This window comes from Photinus pyralis, unplaced genomic scaffold (genome assembly GCF_008802855.1).
Source record: "Photinus pyralis isolate 1611_PpyrPB1 unplaced genomic scaffold, Ppyr1.3 Ppyr1.4_LG4, whole genome shotgun sequence".
NCBI classification, from domain to species: Eukaryota; Metazoa; Arthropoda; class Insecta; order Coleoptera; family Lampyridae; genus Photinus; species Photinus pyralis.
The window spans coordinates 41,868,301-41,885,384 of NW_022170511.1; the positions used below are offsets into that span (position 1 = coordinate 41,868,301).

At 33.1% G+C, this 17,084-nt stretch overlaps 4 protein-coding genes across 7 annotated transcripts; 3 read left to right on the plus strand and 1 right to left on the minus strand.

The window, feature by feature from the left end:
* Nucleotides 1–282: 282 nt before the first annotated feature.
* Nucleotides 283–1,680, minus strand: LOC116167550. Its single transcript, XM_031482932.1, has 3 exons — nt 1,335–1,680; nt 1,141–1,288; nt 283–1,092 (listed from the first exon to the last, which is right to left on the minus strand). The coding sequence occupies exons 1-3, from the start codon at nt 1,649–1,651 to the stop codon at nt 325–327; spliced, it is 1,233 nt and encodes a 410-aa protein (XP_031338792.1). The 5' UTR covers nt 1,652–1,680; the 3' UTR covers nt 283–324.
* A 913-nt stretch (nt 1,681–2,593) lies between these two features.
* LOC116167552 lies at nt 2,594–4,427 on the plus strand. 2 transcript variants are annotated; one of them, XR_004144566.1, is made up of 7 exons: nt 2,594–2,800; nt 2,864–3,067; nt 3,124–3,201; nt 3,252–3,386; nt 3,437–3,675; nt 3,980–4,139; nt 4,273–4,427. XR_004144566.1 is itself a non-coding variant. In XM_031482937.1 (6 exons), the coding sequence occupies exons 1-5, from the start codon at nt 2,623–2,625 to the stop codon at nt 3,649–3,651; spliced, it is 810 nt and encodes a 269-aa protein (XP_031338797.1). In that variant the 5' UTR covers nt 2,594–2,622; the 3' UTR covers nt 3,652–3,675; nt 3,980–4,427. The 2 variants fall into 2 exon arrangements, 1 of the variants encoding a protein (XP_031338797.1); XM_031482937.1 differs by having other exon boundaries at nt 3,980–4,427.
* Nucleotides 4,428–7,272: 2,845 nt separating this feature from the next.
* On the plus strand, nt 7,273–9,644 carry LOC116167551. Of its 3 annotated transcripts, none has more exons than XM_031482936.1 (7): nt 7,273–7,490; nt 7,544–8,241; nt 8,294–8,473; nt 8,531–8,731; nt 8,836–9,047; nt 9,189–9,348; nt 9,437–9,644. In XM_031482936.1, exons 3-7 carry the CDS (start codon nt 8,410–8,412, stop codon nt 9,535–9,537), a joined length of 738 nt encoding a protein of 245 aa, XP_031338796.1. In that variant the 5' UTR covers nt 7,273–7,490; nt 7,544–8,241; nt 8,294–8,409; the 3' UTR covers nt 9,538–9,644. The 3 variants fall into 3 exon arrangements, with proteins under 3 accessions (XP_031338796.1, XP_031338795.1, XP_031338794.1); XM_031482935.1 differs by having other exon boundaries at nt 7,544–8,221; nt 9,400–9,644; XM_031482934.1 differs by having other exon boundaries at nt 7,544–8,221.
* A 4,049-nt stretch (nt 9,645–13,693) lies between these two features.
* Nucleotides 13,694–15,516, plus strand: LOC116167553. Its single transcript, XM_031482938.1, has 4 exons — nt 13,694–14,862; nt 14,918–15,127; nt 15,194–15,347; nt 15,400–15,516. The coding sequence occupies exons 1-4, from the start codon at nt 14,854–14,856 to the stop codon at nt 15,495–15,497; spliced, it is 471 nt and encodes a 156-aa protein (XP_031338798.1). The 5' UTR covers nt 13,694–14,853; the 3' UTR covers nt 15,498–15,516.
* Nucleotides 15,517–17,084: the final 1,568 nt, after the last annotated feature.

Sequence of the window (17,084 nt, forward strand, 5' to 3'; positions counted from 1 at the left end):
AAATACAAAAAAGACGACAGAAATCATAATGTCGACGTTACCGAAAAAGCTTCGAAAGCATTAGATAAGTTAACTACCGCAGTGTCATCGGTACTTGGGACTTCCACAGAAGATCCCGATGAAGTATACGCAAAATATATATGTTCACGGATCGGTGCAATTCAAAGCAGAAAAAGGAAATTGAAACTACAGCATCACATTGAGACCCTGATTTTTAATGCCGAAATTGAAGAAGCCGAATGATTTGTAAATATGTAAACAAGTGTTAAATGAAAGAAACAATACTATTTTTGGTTTATATTAATTTCAAAATAACCACTGTCATTACAAAACATCGTTCTGCCATGGTACTGCCCCATTCGTAACAAAAAATCTTGAAAATAAATTTCGTGCTTCTAAAGCTTCACTGGCAGCTCTATTGCCACCTTGCATATCTGTCAACTTTTTCAATTTACCTATATTATCCTCGGTATTTTCAGATGGTTCTAAATATCTCGGATTTTTTTCTAATAAAAAGTTGTGTAAAATACAACAAGTTAAGGTAATTAGTTCAACTTTATCAGGATTCAAATTTATTGTATTTAATAAAATCCTGAACCTATTGGCCAAGATGCCAAACGAATTTTCAATTACTCGTCTTGCCCGTGACAATCGGTAATTAAATATTCTTCGCTCATTTGTCAATCCACGACTGTGATACGGTTTCATGATTCTCGTTGACAGAGGGAATGCATCATCAGCTACAAATGTATAAGGCAATTGTGTATTTTGACCAGGTAAGCATTCATGGGGAGGAAAGTTTAATGTATTATGATCTATTGCCCATTTTAAGGAGGATTCTCTATAAACTCCTCCATCGCTTACTCTACCATTGACACCAATATCAACGTACAGAAATTTGTAAGATGCATCTGCAACTGCAAGAAGCACAATACTGTGATCCCCTTTATAGTTAAAGTAGTATGATCCTGAACTTCGTGGAGGCCTAAAATTTATATGTTTTCCGTCAATGGCACCTAGACATAATGGAAAATTCCAATGTTTTTGAAACTCGGAGGCAATAACTCTCCACTCCAATTCTGTAGTTGGCATCTAAAGCAAAATCAGTAGTACACAAATATGGACATAGTAATGATGTACCTGTAAATATACAGATTTTAATTTTTCACAGATTGCATTACAAACGTCAGGAATTATCAAGCTAATGGTGCTTTCATGTATTCGGGTGGCAAACATTAGAGATCGATAAGTTTCTCCTGTTGCAAGGAATCTTAGAGTTAATGCTAACCTGTAAAACTCAATTAAATTTGAATTAACTTTTTTATATCTCAAACCTTGCTTCAGCAGAAATACTTTCTCTCATGTTAGTGGTTTGTTTCACAATATCACTTCGTATACATTCAAGAAGTTCATCAAAATGTTGTCCACACATTCTAATAAATTGGCGATAAGATTCTGGATCCTCCGTTCGCAATTCTTGTTCTAACATATGTAGAACACCTCTTCCATCTTGCCGCTTTAAAAGCCACTTTTCAGACCATATTCTTCTTTTTTTTTTAGTTTTTTGTTTCAGCTGCTTCATTAGTAAAACGCATATTACTCCAGCTGCAGCCGATAACACTCCTATTTTTTTGGCATTGGCAAAATTCATAATAAATTGTTGAATTTAAAACAATTAATACCTATAGGTTATGTACAATCTCACACTTCAAACTTTGAGAAGCAAAAGTAACTACATGATTTTGTAGTGTTTTTATTCATACCAACTACCTGAAAATCGTTACTGCGCCGTCTCACGTAATATTTTTGTTCACAGAAATAATTTCATGTAATACAGGTCGGCAATTTGCTTCCTTTTTATTGTAAACAGATTTTTGTGAATAATTTTTTGTAACAAATCTGCTGTAAAAAAAGTTACCGTCTAATACAGGCTTAAACCCGTTACATTGCAACAATGTTGATGTTTTATCACATGTGATTTATCTGTTATATATTGGTTATGTTGTGCTGAGTGGGAAATTACAATTTACTAGCAACTTACATGTTATCTGCTTGTTATATAACATGTTACTAATAAAGTAACACATTTATATTGCATTTATAAAACTGTTATGTAGCGAGGTTTGTTGGGTATGTTTTTGTGAAAATGTTAGGTTTGTTTGATGTAACGTTGCCAGGTTTGAGGGAGGGTGTTAAACTGTTAAATAATGATGATGTGGCAAACCTGCAAGTTAGATCTTAGGATATTTGACAACAGTGTTAGATATACGAATGAAGCATGTAGTCGCTATAATAAGAAATGTCGTTTGTTTTGTAATGTATGAATTTTCGTTTTTCATTATTAAATCTTTGTCTTCACTCTCTGCGCATTATTCCATTTCAAAGATAACAGAATTGTCTGTGAAGAAATAAAAAAAAGAGCAAAACTCTGTAATGATGTTAATTCATGTGCAAATGTTGTGGCTTCTGGCATTACAGACTCATCATGTGATAAAAACATAATTTCTATATCATGTAATGAACAGGACCCATTTCCACAATGTAGTCAATCAAATGCAACTGTTTCTTCGGAGGGTATTTCTCTAGCATTTCCTATTTTACTATGTGAAAACGGTAGCAACGATGCTAGCACTACCGATCAAGTTTCGCATATTATTCGGAGGTCCTTCGGTTTGGCTAACAACTGACAAACGTCAATGTTGGTGGCCGAATAGCCTGAATGCTCGTCCGTACATGGTGAAGAGTGAAAAACCAAATGAACAGTGGAAGTTGTACGACATCGAAGTTGAAGGATATTCCAGTAAGTCTCTCTTGAATTATATTTCAATTTATAAAATCAAAAAATTGTTAACTCTATTTCAAGGTACTTTGGAAGGTGCGAGGAAAAAAGCGGAAAACCCCGAATACACTTCAACACAGGAGGACGTGACACTTGCGGGCCGAGGTCATAGAAAGATAACCAAAAAGCAGGTTTCTACAGATGAAAGCAGCGATGAATGTTCCCCACCACCATCACCAGGTTGCATACCACCATCAACAAGGTCAACGCTACGGAACAACGAAGCTGGTAAGGTATCGGGTTTGTTATTGAAGATAATATTGAAAATTGTTTACCTTTCCTAGATAATCTGCGTGGTACTACAGTGTGCTCTTCTGCTTCTGAGCCGTTACCCACATTATCCGAGAATTCAAATGAAACAAGTAAATATTAATTATACAATTGACAGAAATTTAAACTTTTTTTTAACTAGATTTTAATTATGGTGCAGCAGTGGACGATTATGTCAATAGCACTGAATATATTGCAGTTCAAGAACATACAGCGGTAGGCGCTCCCTTAGCAATAGAGACTGTTAACATCAATGAGCTGCCAGTTCATATTGAAGGTAGATGCTATTTTTTCTGTGTAGAAAATAAAATTGTTGCTCTTTTTCAGGCAATATTACTGTGCAAGATTTGCATAATTCTATTGATCAATTAAAATACATATGTTTGGAAAACCAGAAGTGCATTAATGATATTTATAAAATTTTAAGAAACATGTCTCTCAAAGAGGGCGAGATTAATGTTTCGCAGAAGGAAAAATTTTGTAAATGGCTACCATTAGTTGATCTTGATAAGCTCAAACAACTTGAAGATGAATTGAACTAATCCCCCGATTTAAAAGAATCATTTGTAAGTATATGGGTAGCGGTTTATTTAACTTTTACTAACATGTTGCTAAGAATTAAAATAACATTTTTAGCACATTGGTGCGTGAAATATGTTTGTTTTTTTGTCATTTAATTTTGATTTCTGGTTACTTTCTTGGTACAAAGTATATATATACATAACGGGCGATCAAAAATGAGTGTCCGTCTAGTCGCTTTTGGAAGTTCTATGTAAACAAAAATTCCAAAGGTGTCTCCACAGACACTCATTTTTGATCACATTGTATATCTCAAGATATTACACGGATCCAAATTTGTTTTTTTTTTAGATTCAATTTATGAAAAATATAGGAGGCCGGGATCCGAAAGACAATATCAACCGATGTTTGTCACGTACTTTTACCAACGAGCTAGGCACTTATTGTTCTTGGCTCGGGTTGCGCGGTAATTTTAAAGTACAAAACCTTTGCATCATGCAAATCATAGTAGGTATGTATCTGATGTTATAACTTATAAAAGCTCGTTACCCATTGACGAGCATTTCTCAATGTGTGACAAGCATAAAAATTGACATTTACAAATTTTTAGTTATTTTTTGTTTATAAAATGCAAGTATTTTTAGACACAGTTATGATGCGCTACAATAACCTCATACAGTTAAGCGACGTGGAGAGGAATGCATGCGAATGGTTCCGTCTGTCAAAACAGAGGTTTCAGAGGGAAAAAAAATAATGTAGTTACAAATTACGCGTTTCACAATTAATTTTATTTTAAAAATTTGTTATGTATGCGATATTGTTTGAGTTATAACTAGAATTTACTTATGTTAACTTCAGAATAAATGTTTAAATAATTAATTTCTTACTTTTTTTCATCATTTCATTACTTCTAAACGATTTAGATTTGTTATTCCTTAATACCTGAAAATGTCACAGTTTGATACCATCATTTCAGCGTGCATTTAAGTAAGGACGTACACAGACTTTAAGTATAAAAACAAATGGACAAAGAAACGGATGACACATATAGAGAAAAGTTGGCTGAGGATCAGCTGGGTGGTAATGAGAATACCAGAACAAAAAATGCGCCGAATAGGAAGCAATGGTAGAAGTACTATCTTTTTCCGTTGCTTCCTATTACGTCCTTTTTATTTTCACTCTGGTATTCTCTTCCATGGATCTCGTAAAGCTACAATAGTATTACATGCACATTATAAATGTTGAGCATGTATGTAAAAGTAGAGTCACATCACATTGTTAAAAGTTCAATATGCATGCAACAAATAAATAACATGCACACAACAGTGAAGTCACAGTGATGTACCATTTCAGAGTTATCACATATGTAAACTGCATGAGTGTGACATTAGAAGTCACATCTAGATATCAAAATAGGTTACTTGAGATGTTACATAACAAATAACATTGTGATATAAAATTGAGGTAGTATGTAAGTAAATTTGTTTACTGGGAGAGTTATAACCACACTTTTGTTTTGTTGGGCACTGTTATATACTTATGTTACCTGTAAAGAATAAATTCTTATTAAGCCGCTGGCTGCTAAATTTGAAAATTGTTAAGTTTAGTAAAAGTGCTGTAGTTTGCTCAGACCATTTTATTCATTCTGACTATAAAATGCACACAGACAAGAAAAGTTTGAAAGATGATGCTGTTCCGATATCATCGCTGTACAAGGTAAGTTATTTTGTATATATTAATTGCAATTAAGAAGTTGTTTTAAGACTCCTCCAAAGGCAGTACACAATGTACAAATAGCAATGGGCAAAAGAACAAAGGAACATAGAAAATACAAAGATGTGAAACCTCGCAAACTTCTTTTTATGGAGTTTAATGACCACGATAAACGTGAAGTCGTTTCGGAAGTCCAAGTGAAAGATCCTTCAAAAGCGTACAATCAGTCTGTAATGTATAATTACATTAAAACAGTGCATTCATATCAATATTTGGAATCGGAGGATTCTAAGATAAGAATTGACTATTTAACGAAGGAGAAACAATCAATCTCACAAAATGATTTTATCACAACAAAAAATCCGTCGTTTACAGAAAGTAATAAATTCACTACATGCAACAATTTCTGAAATAAAAACTGAATTGCAAAACTGTCGTTCACTTAACATATGTAAAGGTGGTAAGTCTTAGTGACTTATTAAAGGAAATCATAAAACTACAAAAAGGATCAAAAGCAAAACATTACTCTGAAACAATTAAGAAATTTGCAGTATCGATGCATTTCTACTCCTCGCATGCATATAATTTTTTGCGTGGATGCATGACCTTACCACATCCACGAACTATTAGAAGTTGGACTGCAGAGGTTAATGCAGAAGCTGGATTTACAATGGAGACATTGCGACAAATACAAGTGGATGCCAATAAAGTTGATCATTGTGCAAAAAGAGTGAATGATTGTGTAACATGTAATGGGTGTAAGGAGATTGCTATAGACTTTAATGCACCTAAAAATGGACTAATTGCAATAAAAGATTACGGTGACTACTTATTTGTGCCGTCAGAATTCACAAAAACATTATGCTATGCTGCAGAGCGGATATTACAAAATGTGTTGCAATTAAAATTAACCAAAGATATATTTAACAAAGTATTTGTTGGTACAGTTCAAAGTGTAGGCTTAGATTTATTCAATAATTATAAAAATCAATTCCAAAATCATGAATCAAATCTGTCTAATTTAGAATTACATTTCAATAATTTACTTTCCCTTATTTTAACTAAGTATGTAGCTGTTAGGATAAGACATATGTGTATATTATTAAATGAAAAAGAACGAGGAACAAACATACGACAAAAATGTACAAAAATGGTGTTATTTCGTGGACAATAAATATTTGTAATGTTTTTTATGATTCTTATTGTTCACACGTTTTAGGGCAAATAGAAATCTTATAAGGAGGAGACAAGTAAAAATATTAATTGCAGTCAACAGTTCAAATTTGCCGCTCTTTGAAGTAATAAGCATGGCGCCCACATTTTTGATTCAACTTCGTTTTGACAGTGCCAGTCTATGTGATTAAAAGTCTCTGGTTTTATGTTGGCGACAAACATAAGTATATAACAAGATAGCATTGGATTATTCTAAAGTGGTTTGTAATTCTATGGTAATTTCTTTACTTATATTTTTAGTTATTTTAAAGAGGCAAGAGAATGAGAAATGAATGATTTGTTTTTGAATGTACATTGTACAGTGGTCGGTAATTCAAAAAATTATGGAGGATGATGAAGAGGAATTTGATTGCATTCCAAGCATTTGGATAATGTCGCCATCTGCAATGAGGTATCCTGATAAGGGAGCAGCTAGTGCTACAAAGTTCGCAAAAAATTGTACATACCCAGAAGATGACTGGCTGACTATAAAAATTACAATTGTCAAGGAACATTATGATGAGTTCTACTAGAAAATAATGCTCATTCTATAAATAATATTCATGGATGTAGATACTTTCCTTTTTATAACTGATTATGGCAGAAGTATTGAATTTATATTTTAATGCGCACTAAGAGGCGATCATCATCGTCAGCAGAGAGCGAGAGTACCGAGAGGTCATATCCGCCCCCCACCAAAATAGCAAGAAATTCGCCTAGGAAATCTCCTAGAAATCAAGGCTTTAAAAGAAACCTATATATACAACTACCTACCCTTCAGTGGCACCCTCCACCTCAACAGCATCCTCAACATCAATGAGGGCATTACCAGCACCATATAAAAGTATGTGTAATATTTCAAAAAAATCACACTTTTGTATATCAGATAAGCCAGTCACTCTGAAAACATTGCCGCTTGGAGTTTGCCACTTATCGAGTAAGTCTTAAAAACCACTGAATACAGTAAAAGAAATTTATTTTTATTTTTAGAGTCTGTACAACAATTGAGTGGCAGATGATTTTTATTGTACACCATGCCCATCCTCTTCTTTAGGAATTTATTTGGTGAATACAGAAGACACCAGCTCTTGTGTGGAGTGGGAAATAGAGCAAATTGTTCATAAATATATTAAACTTAAATTAAAAGATTCAAATTATGTCCTTTTTCCTATGCACCATTGTTAGTGGGTTATTCTGCTTCAATCAACATTTATATTTAGTGATAAAATATGAACATTTAAATATTATAGCTATAGTATCATAAGTCTGTATATATTATTAATTCTTTTACATAATACCTGCCAACAGCCATTACTTTTTTGACTAAAGAAAGAATGAAAATTTATACCCATAATTAACAATAATTAATTTTTTTTTTGCATTTCACTTAACCGATACCATTAGGTATATATCTGAATATTTCCCTCCTCGAATGGTTATGCAATATAACTGCTTGTTAATTTTTCTTTTAGATAATGAGTTGGACTGTGGTGGAGTTTGTGGAGACCAAAGAAGTGGAAGCTGTTCCAACCAAATGGATTTTTAATGGTCAGTGTTATTGGCCACCACAAGCTAGGGACAAAGTTTTACATGAAATTAAACAGAATTCTCAACCAAATACTTGCTGGCCATTGTATGACATCAGAATTTTTAAAGATAGCACATATAGTAAGGGACAATCTGTACTTGTAAATAGAATACTTTTTATATAATAAACTAATTGAATTCATGATTTTGTAGAGGACTATGGTATTGCATGTAAAAAGTCTTCCAACGCGCAATTTACATCTGATCTTAATACAACAGATGACGAACACGTTTCTACTAAAAGAAAAACAGTACCGTCTAGAAGGTATATGGCAGATTCTACAGACAGTGAAGAGGACACAATTGTTATGAAGAAGCCACCTGTGCTGAAATGTAAGGTTTATTATACATAGAGAATAACTGGTACCTAATATAAGTATCTGTGTATAGATGATAATCAGTCCCAAAGAAATAGTAAGAAAACTTCAAAGGCAACAACAGACAACAACAATTTACACATAATAAGCAATCAACTTGTTACTCCTAGCTCAGTCGGTACTCTATCAGTTAGTGAATTTCGCCCGGAGGCTGTAATTCGATCTAAAAGCACCACATGTAGCTGTACATGTCAATTACATCAATCTAAAAATGGTATGTATATTTAGTTTTAAAATTGTTCTAAAATTACACTTTATTGTTTTTAAATTGACCAGCCATTTCACAATGTGTGTATTGTAGTATGTGCTTTTTTTTAGAAAACATGTTAAGAGAAATATTAAGGCAATTAACAACTATGAAAGCTTCACTTCTTCAGTTTAATGAGGATGTGCAAAAACTTCATGGCAACAAAACGAAAGAATTTTATAGAGAAAATTTTTTGAATAATTTCCATTTACCGATTAACGGAGAAATGGAACTGAAGGAACTGGATTCTTATTTAAAATCTGACATCAATTTCAAGGGGACGGTAAGTAAAAAAATGTGTAACGCTACTTCCTTTGAAATCCCTTATATCCATAAAATTTCTACAGAATTTCCTTAAACTTTCCTTTTTATTATTATTTATTACTACAATTTTAAACTGATTCAGATACCTATTCTGTTTTAGGTCGAAGATATTTCAAGAATTGGAGGTTCCAATATTTATGATTTTGTTAGGCGGTCTTTGAGTGTACTAATTACGGACGAAGTAGCAAAAGAATATTCCTACTATGGGGTCAAAAAAAAGAAAATTTTCAAGAGCTTGAGATTGTGTGATCTTTTGTTAGGTAAGTGACCTTAGAATTTTATATTGTTAATAGTGACTGCACACATTTTAGTGCGCACCCCAAGGCGATACCAATATTTTAATTACAGAAGCCGCTGCAATATCAAACTTGAAAAGTGATAAGAAAGCAACTGAGGCGATAAAAAAATGGCTGCGAAGAGCCAAGGAACGACACGATGCTAAGAAGTAGTTATATTAGGTATATTATATATGTATGTTGAATGATTGTTAATTTTTTTAGAAAATGGTTTGTTTTTTATTTATGTTTTACAACGAATAAAATTTTATTTTATTATCTATGTCTCCTTTCTTTATCTAATTTGGTTGGTAAAACAAGTAACGTTCTATGGATGTCCATCCATGTGAAATGTTACAATTATGTACCCAGTCAACACGTAACTCTCAGTTACATAACTGAAAGAGCTCTACTAAGTAACATTGATATGTTACAGTTGTAACTGAAATGATATGTAACTGAAAGGGCTCTAAAAGGTAACAAAGCTATGTAACAATTGTAACTGAAATGATATGTAACATAGAGGTTGGAATGTTCTATACCAAACACGTAATAATCACTTACATAACTGAAAGGGCTCTAGAAGGTAACAAAGTTATGTTACAATTGTAATCGAAATGATATGTAACATAGAAGTTGGAATGTTCTATACCAAACACGTAATAATGTTTCTTTTTGATGTTAAACCGTTATTTTCTAATACAATTAATTCATATTACCTATTTCGTTAGGTGAAGTATATCTGAAAAGAAGTACGCATATACCTCTAGTGAAAAGTAAAGGTTAACGGCTGCGGGACACATAACCTCAACAGTCAACCTCAAGCGAAAGATAAAGTTCTTTTTGACGCTATATTGAAATAAGTCGGTGTTGTTTTGGTTCAGTGTTTGTGTAAGTATAAATTTATATTCTACCTTTTTTTATTTGGGGATTAGCTGTTCCCTTCTTGGGAAAAGGAATCATTTTCCGTTCAAGCATTTGGAATTGATGAATAATATTTTAAGTAAGCAACACTATTTTTACATAATGAAAGCTGTTTTGGTGGAAACGCAGTTTGTCTTATAGAACTTTCTTTTATCCAGATGCCGTTCGGCAAACTTTCCCCGACACTACCGAAAGTGCCATTGAATTGACGGTGGGTGAGTGGTTACACTTAAGCACGCTGAGACAGTCAAGAGAAAAACCTCTCCAAAATCAATAATTTTATTATACAGGGTGTCCCTAAAAGGTCTGTACAACGCGCTACCAGGGGTTCTTGGTATCAAAATAGGACGATTTAACCCTACTTACCTCTATCCCAAAGTGCTTCGTTAAGGCGCTATTTGCCGCCAAAGATTCAAAAAACAAATCGTTATTTTTATTTTATCGGAAAATGGTTTTGCCGATTAAAATGAAAGTCGGGATGTGAATGTCTAATGTAAAAAGGGTCTTTGTGATATCATCGTATTGATTGTAGTTGCTATGTAGGTGGTAAAATACTGACCATCCACATCTGAAGAGGTCTAAAACTTTTTAACTACCTACTTTTTTGACGGCTCTGAATTTTTAGACACTGATAGACAGTTTACTTGCAAGCATTTTTTGTCTCTTGATGAATATCGCTATTGGTGATGGTTTACGAAAAAAAAAAAAATTTAGGCATGATGAATGGCATGCACCATACATGCGATTGTTCCTCAAAAACCATAAGTGCAAGCAAGAAGTAGGCTATGAAACCGTAGTGCAAGCAAGTAATGTAGAATAAACGAACACAACAGAGTAAGTCAATGTAATGTATTAATTTAAACGTACTAAATGTTCAAAGTGACCACCATTTTCACGCATACAAAGCATTATACGGCGTAATAAATTAAACTGTGCCCTTTGCAACATTGGTACGTTATTTTTTAAAGTTTTAAGTCTTCAAGCAAAACGTAATTGTTAAAGTTTAAGAAACAACAAACAAACGTTAAGCCACTCTAAGGTTTAACAGCCATCTTCTGATTTTTTGAGGAACAATCGCATGTATGGTGCATGCCATTCATCATGCCTAAATTTTTTTTTTTTCGTAAACCATCACAGATAGCGATATTCATCAAGAGACAAAAAATGCTTGCAAGTAAACTGTCTATCAGTGTCTAAAAATTCAGAACCGTCAAAATAGTAGTTAAAAAGTTTTAGACCTCTTCAGATGTGGATGGTCAGTATTTTACCACCTACATAGCAACTACAATCAAAACGATGATATCACAAAGACCCTTTTTACATTAGACATTCACATCCCGACTTTCATTTTAATCGGCAAAACCATTTTCCGATAAAATAAAAATAACGATTTGTTTTTTGAATCTTTGGCGGCAAATAGCGCCTTAACGAAGCACTTTTGGATAGAGGTAAGTAGGGTTAAATCGTCCTATTTTGATACCAAGAACCCCTGGTAGCGCGTTGTACAGATCTTTTAGGGACACCCTGTATATTATTAATGAATATTTGAAATGTATCTATTGTGATAATATTCTACATTTTTAGGAATTGTTATTTTGTTTTATTTTATAAGAATATATCTTTATTTTTTCACTGCTGCATTTAGTTATTTTTACATTACTGTAGCCTTCGTTTGCGTTACATAAGGCTCTCATGTATACTAAGATATACATATTTGTTATGTAACTACCATATTTACTGTAACCTTCAGTTGCGTTACATACAACCCCCATGCAACGTAATGTTACATATTTGCTTAAACCTTCAGTTGCATTACATATTACCCTAATGTAATGTATGTTTGTATATACGATACATAACTGGGTTATTTGTTGTAACATTCCGTTGTGTTACTTATTACGTTCATGTAACATATATATATACATGTATGTTACATAGCGTGACGTATTCGTTACGTTACACCGTTACATAACAGTGCTAGGCGTTTTGTGTTACTTGCATGTAACATTTAAGTTACTAGATACATAATGAACCACCTAGTTAACTATTATATTTATGAATCGGTTACGTTACAATGTTGACTGGGTATGTATGAAGTACTTCCAGTGGATATCCAAAAAGGATACATATGTGGATTATACATGGATGTACAAGTTTGTGTCATCCGTATAATCCTATGGACATCCATTTTATGTACCATATCCAAAAGTGGATATACATAAGATAAAACAGATGTCCATTTTTGTATTGCAAATGGCTGTCCATAAGATATGTTTGTGTTGTCTGGGTTGTACCAAAACTTTTACAAGATTTACTGGAAAGTTTGCTCTCTGTGTTATAATTGTAAAAATTGGTAAATTGTAATTTTATGAGCAGTAAACCTAATCAAGATTCTTGCTAAGTGTAGAAAGTGAAACTTAATAGTTATAGTTGGAAAATGTGTATTCTAGAGTAGCTGCCAGCAAGCAATTGTACTTGACAAGTTCTTGTAACAAATTCGATTTTACTTATTGATTCAATTAAGTTTCAATTTTTTTCTGCCAAAATTAATGTCACAATAATAACCGAATATTTGATTATAGAACTAAATAGTTTTCTCTTGTTGTTAGGTCAAGCATTATAATGGGGCCTAGTAAAGAAGACGTTGAATTGGAATAAGGAGAATGCATGTATTATTTTTATTTTGTTGTTATATTGTATGAGTTAGTGTTAGTATTTTGTATGTATTTTATTTATATTTGATTTTTATAAAATAAAATTTCCTTTTTTCCTATTTAATAAATGTTTTGAATCTATTTAATAGCTTTTTTATGAGAAAAATATTATATTAATAGAACAAAAAAGTTTACTCAGAATGTATTAAACATATTATACTTTATACATTTTTAACAATATATGCAATATTTATTAAAAATATATTATGTGTGTTACTTGGGTCCCACAAGCTGTAGAAAAGAAAAAAAACCAAATCAACCCAAGGTACTTAGGCGACCGACTGCAGTAGAGAAAAAAACTCCGCAAAGAAAACGACACAGTAAAGAAAGCGGTTAGAACTCCCTAACCCAAAGAATTTCACCTTCAAAGAACTTTCTTAGGTCTTCCAGCTGCCAGAAAGGAATGCAAAATTGGGTATTGACATGCCCGCGCGTAAAGATGGAAAATTTCGCCGTCGGGTATCATCAAGTAGTGATGGGTCGCACGTGAGCGGGTCGAGCGTGGCACAGTTGAGTGTGCTGCGAACGAACGACTCTAAAAAAAAGAGCTTCCAGCTCACCAGCACATTTTGGTGTTGCTGTTGGTAATCGTGTTATTATACGTTTGAGCCATGAGTGCAAGCACAAGCACACTGCACGGTTCGTTCCTTGTCATTCAGATTACACTTTGTGCAGCTACAAACGCGCACAATTCGTACGCACACTAACAGACACATCGCTCATCGGCATTCACTGCATCAATTAAATCAAAACATTTTTCTTTCTTTGCTTTCATCGCACGTGCCTGACGAGTAGGTACCTATTTAATACCTACGGCTAATCCAAATCTATATAACGCAGATAGTAGCAAAACAAAGTGAGCGAGGAAATGTAATTAATGTGATTTTGCTGTTATAAAAATTACTACAACGTATAATTATACAATTATACTACAACGAGAAATAATTGTATTTTACCAAAATCTAACACAATAATTCAAATCACAAAAATTGTCAGTTCATTGGTGATCATGATAAAAGGAAGAAAAATTAGAAACGCTCAAACCTGTAATCTGTATCCTACATTTTTAAAAATACATACCATTGAACATAATTTTACATTAGACTTCGCCGAAGAAACATTCTCTCATAAAGATGTGCTTTGCAAATGTATCCAAGTTCCTGACTATGATGGAAATTTTTTTTGTGATGCCTTTACTGCACCAAATGTGAAGTTCAATAATGTAATAATATTTATGAATTGTGTGCATTTTGTATTAAAATCATCTTATTTTTTAGCCAAATAGTTATGCAGTTGTCTATGATCTTCCTGTATCTGAGAAGGATGGAGAGCAGTACACTATCGTTTTAAAGAAATGGCTTCACCAAAAGGACAATGTCACTTACTTAAGTTATCTGGCATTGAAAGAATACCAAAAATCATTTCGCTTGAAAAGGAATCCAGACAAAACATGGGCAGTAACATCAGTCATGGTGGTAGGATATTACTACGGTACGAAAAAATGATTGGTATTGTGTCACCTCCATTTTTGCGTTTATAATGTATATTATATATACTTAGACACTTACGAAGATGCAAAAAACTGAGGTAGAAGAAGATACAGCACAAAACAAAGTTACTACCCAAATTGATGATTTCCAGTATGAACACCCAAAAGACGATTCATTATCACCTTTACCTCTTCCTAGTATAACTCCTGCTGAAGATATATCAACTGCTGCTGAACAAATATCAAATATTGACATGTCGTTGACAGATATACCTGTGGTGATCATTCCTTCTCAGCAAGATAGAACCTCGCTTCATTCTAATACTCCAGATCTGCCTTCCCCAATGGATAGTGTTCTTACAAATGAAGCAGGTATATTATACGTGTTCTATTAAATGAAGTATGTCTTTACATATCTTAATTGCAGTTTATAGTTTGCTTCAAAATATTCATGATAGTGGTGAAATGCGATTTACTATTACAAAGTCATACAGACCGATTACGATTAATAGCCATAAAGAAAAAGTTAAACATTGCGCAGATCCACCAAAATGTACCAGTTCTATCAACGGAACTGCCAATCAAAACAATTGATGAACTAGAACTTTTTGAGCAGGAAGCTCAATCGACAGCATTGGTAAATATCTTTACTATGTATTTGGTAAAAACCTAGGTAAAAACTTTATTATTACATTTTATCTAGCTTCAACTATTAAAACGTTCAAGCGGGTCAAATGAAAGAACTACAATTTTTAAAATGCTTTCAAAGGTTTTTGACTTTGCTACCATTTGCTTGTGGAGGGGTCGGAAGCAAAATCACAGTGTTGAAAATTTACAGTTAATTAAAGTCATGCCTGGTAAGAGAAACTGATTATACGCGAATTGATATTTTATGTTATTATTCTGTAGAAGCAGTTCGTGATTTAAAAGACCAAGCAATTGAGCAAGCTGAAATTGATTGGTTCCGTTCTGCTCAACAAAGATTTTCTAGAAGAAAAAATGTTTAAATAGTTAATGTTTAATGCGTATATTTAATATTCGAAGTATATTATCATCGAGATTATCATCTTATTTGTGTTATGTTATATGCATTGTATAAGTTTTGAATTTATATATATTTTATAATGTATATATTGTAGGTAGTATCAGTAAATATTGTTCCTCATTATGCTTTCTCGCATTTGATTTATGAATTTTGTTGCTTTTATTTGTGTAATGTTATTTCTTGAAGTGTAGTAGTTTGTTCCGATATTTGAATTGTATTGCTTTATTTATTCATAATATATGTATTTTACACATTTTTCCTTTATTCCTGCAGCAAAGGCAGCTACGTAAGAAGAATGCTTACAGGTAAAACAATTGTGATGACTGATGAGGTTGTTACGTATCTTTACATACCCATATATGTTTATAACAAAACAATGATTAGGTATTAGTCCAGTCAAATTAGCACAATTTTGGACAAATAAAAACATTAATTGGTAAAGATCTGAATTTTGGTATACACATTTATTGGGACTTTCTATTGAACATACTAAAAGTCCCTGTCAAAATCTGTTGCGCTCGAGACGCCATCTTGGAAAAACGGTACACTTTTCCAGTTTTTTGCCCATATCTCTGCAATTATTACTGACACGAAGAAATAGTTTACATGAAAAATATAGTTTACTAAATTCCCTATAAAAAAGAGTATTTACATTTTTTTTGTATCTCCAATACTTAGCTGTAATCTCATGTTGAATACGTCAGAACGCGTTTAAGCCCCGTATCGTAGTTATAGAAGGAGGCCGTCTTTTTTATGACTACACCGATAGCTGTAACAGAGCCAAAAAATGAACAGAATTGTCGTGCGATAAAGCATTCTAGCAATGACATAATGTTTGATGATATATCATGTTTTTTTCAAAAAGGTAAGCGAAAATGTGTAAAAGTGTTGGAGCAACGATGTGATTTCTGAAGCTGAAGAACGCCCTTATCTGCATAAGTATAACGTGCCTGCTAGTGAGAGATATTAAAACCGACATCGTTATCAGACCTTCAGAATTACCTTGACCCTGTTCGGACTGCACTGAAGGCTCCCAGTCCACACTCAGTGCTCACATTGAAGATGAAAGTTCTATTGAGAGAAAGTTTTATGAGAAACCTTTAAACGTGTCTCATACCAAGCTTGAGTGCGACGACTTCGCATATATAAGAAATACTGGTAGAATTTTCAATGAATTTAATGATTTGTAAAAAGCTGTAAAAAAATATCTGCGCGACTGTTTCGAGAGCTCAGGATACTTGATTCCCTATTCGATGTCGGATTATAGCTAAAGTATTGGACATACAAAAAAATGTTAATATGCTTTTTTGTGGGCAATTTAATAAACTATATTTTTTATCTGAACTATTTTTCCGTATCGATAATTGTTGCCGATATATAGGCAAGAAACTGAAAAAGTGCTCCTTTTTTCCAGGATGGCGCCTCGAGCGCAACAGATTTTGACGGGGACTTTTAGTATGTCCAATAGGGAACACTAATGAACATGTGTACCAAAATTCAGATCTTTACCGATTAATGTTTTTATTTTTTCTTATTTGACTGGACTATT

Coding starts and splice junctions, on each gene's coding strand:
- LOC116167550 (XM_031482932.1), bottom strand. CDS start 1,651: ATGAATTTTGCCAATGCCAAAAAAATAGGAGTGTTATCGGCTGCAGCT. Junction 1,289..1,334: donor AGTATTTCTGCTGAAGCAAG/GTTTGAGATATA, acceptor TGAGTTTTACAG/GTTAGCATTAACTCTAAGAT. Junction 1,093..1,140: donor TAAAATCTGTATATTTACAG/GTACATCATTAC, acceptor ATTTTGCTTTAG/ATGCCAACTACAGAATTGGA.
- LOC116167551 (XM_031482934.1), top strand. CDS start 8,029: ATGAGTTGGACTGTGGTGGAGTTTGTGGAGACCAAAGAAGTGGAAGCT. Junction 9,048..9,188: donor ACATCAATTTCAAGGGGACG/GTAAGTAAAAAA, acceptor ATTCTGTTTTAG/GTCGAAGATATTTCAAGAAT. Junction 9,349..9,436: donor ATTGTGTGATCTTTTGTTAG/GTAAGTGACCTT, acceptor TTTTAATTACAG/AAGCCGCTGCAATATCAAAC.
- LOC116167553 (XM_031482938.1), top strand. Junction 15,128..15,193: donor AAGCTCAATCGACAGCATTG/GTAAATATCTTT, acceptor CATTTTATCTAG/CTTCAACTATTAAAACGTTC. Junction 15,348..15,399: donor GTTAATTAAAGTCATGCCTG/GTAAGAGAAACT, acceptor ATTATTCTGTAG/AAGCAGTTCGTGATTTAAAA.
- LOC116167552 (XM_031482937.1), top strand. CDS start 2,623: ATGCTAGCACTACCGATCAAGTTTCGCATATTATTCGGAGGTCCTTCG. Junction 3,068..3,123: donor GCTACGGAACAACGAAGCTG/GTAAGGTATCGG, acceptor TACCTTTCCTAG/ATAATCTGCGTGGTACTACA. Junction 3,202..3,251: donor CGAGAATTCAAATGAAACAA/GTAAATATTAAT, acceptor TTTTTTAACTAG/ATTTTAATTATGGTGCAGCA.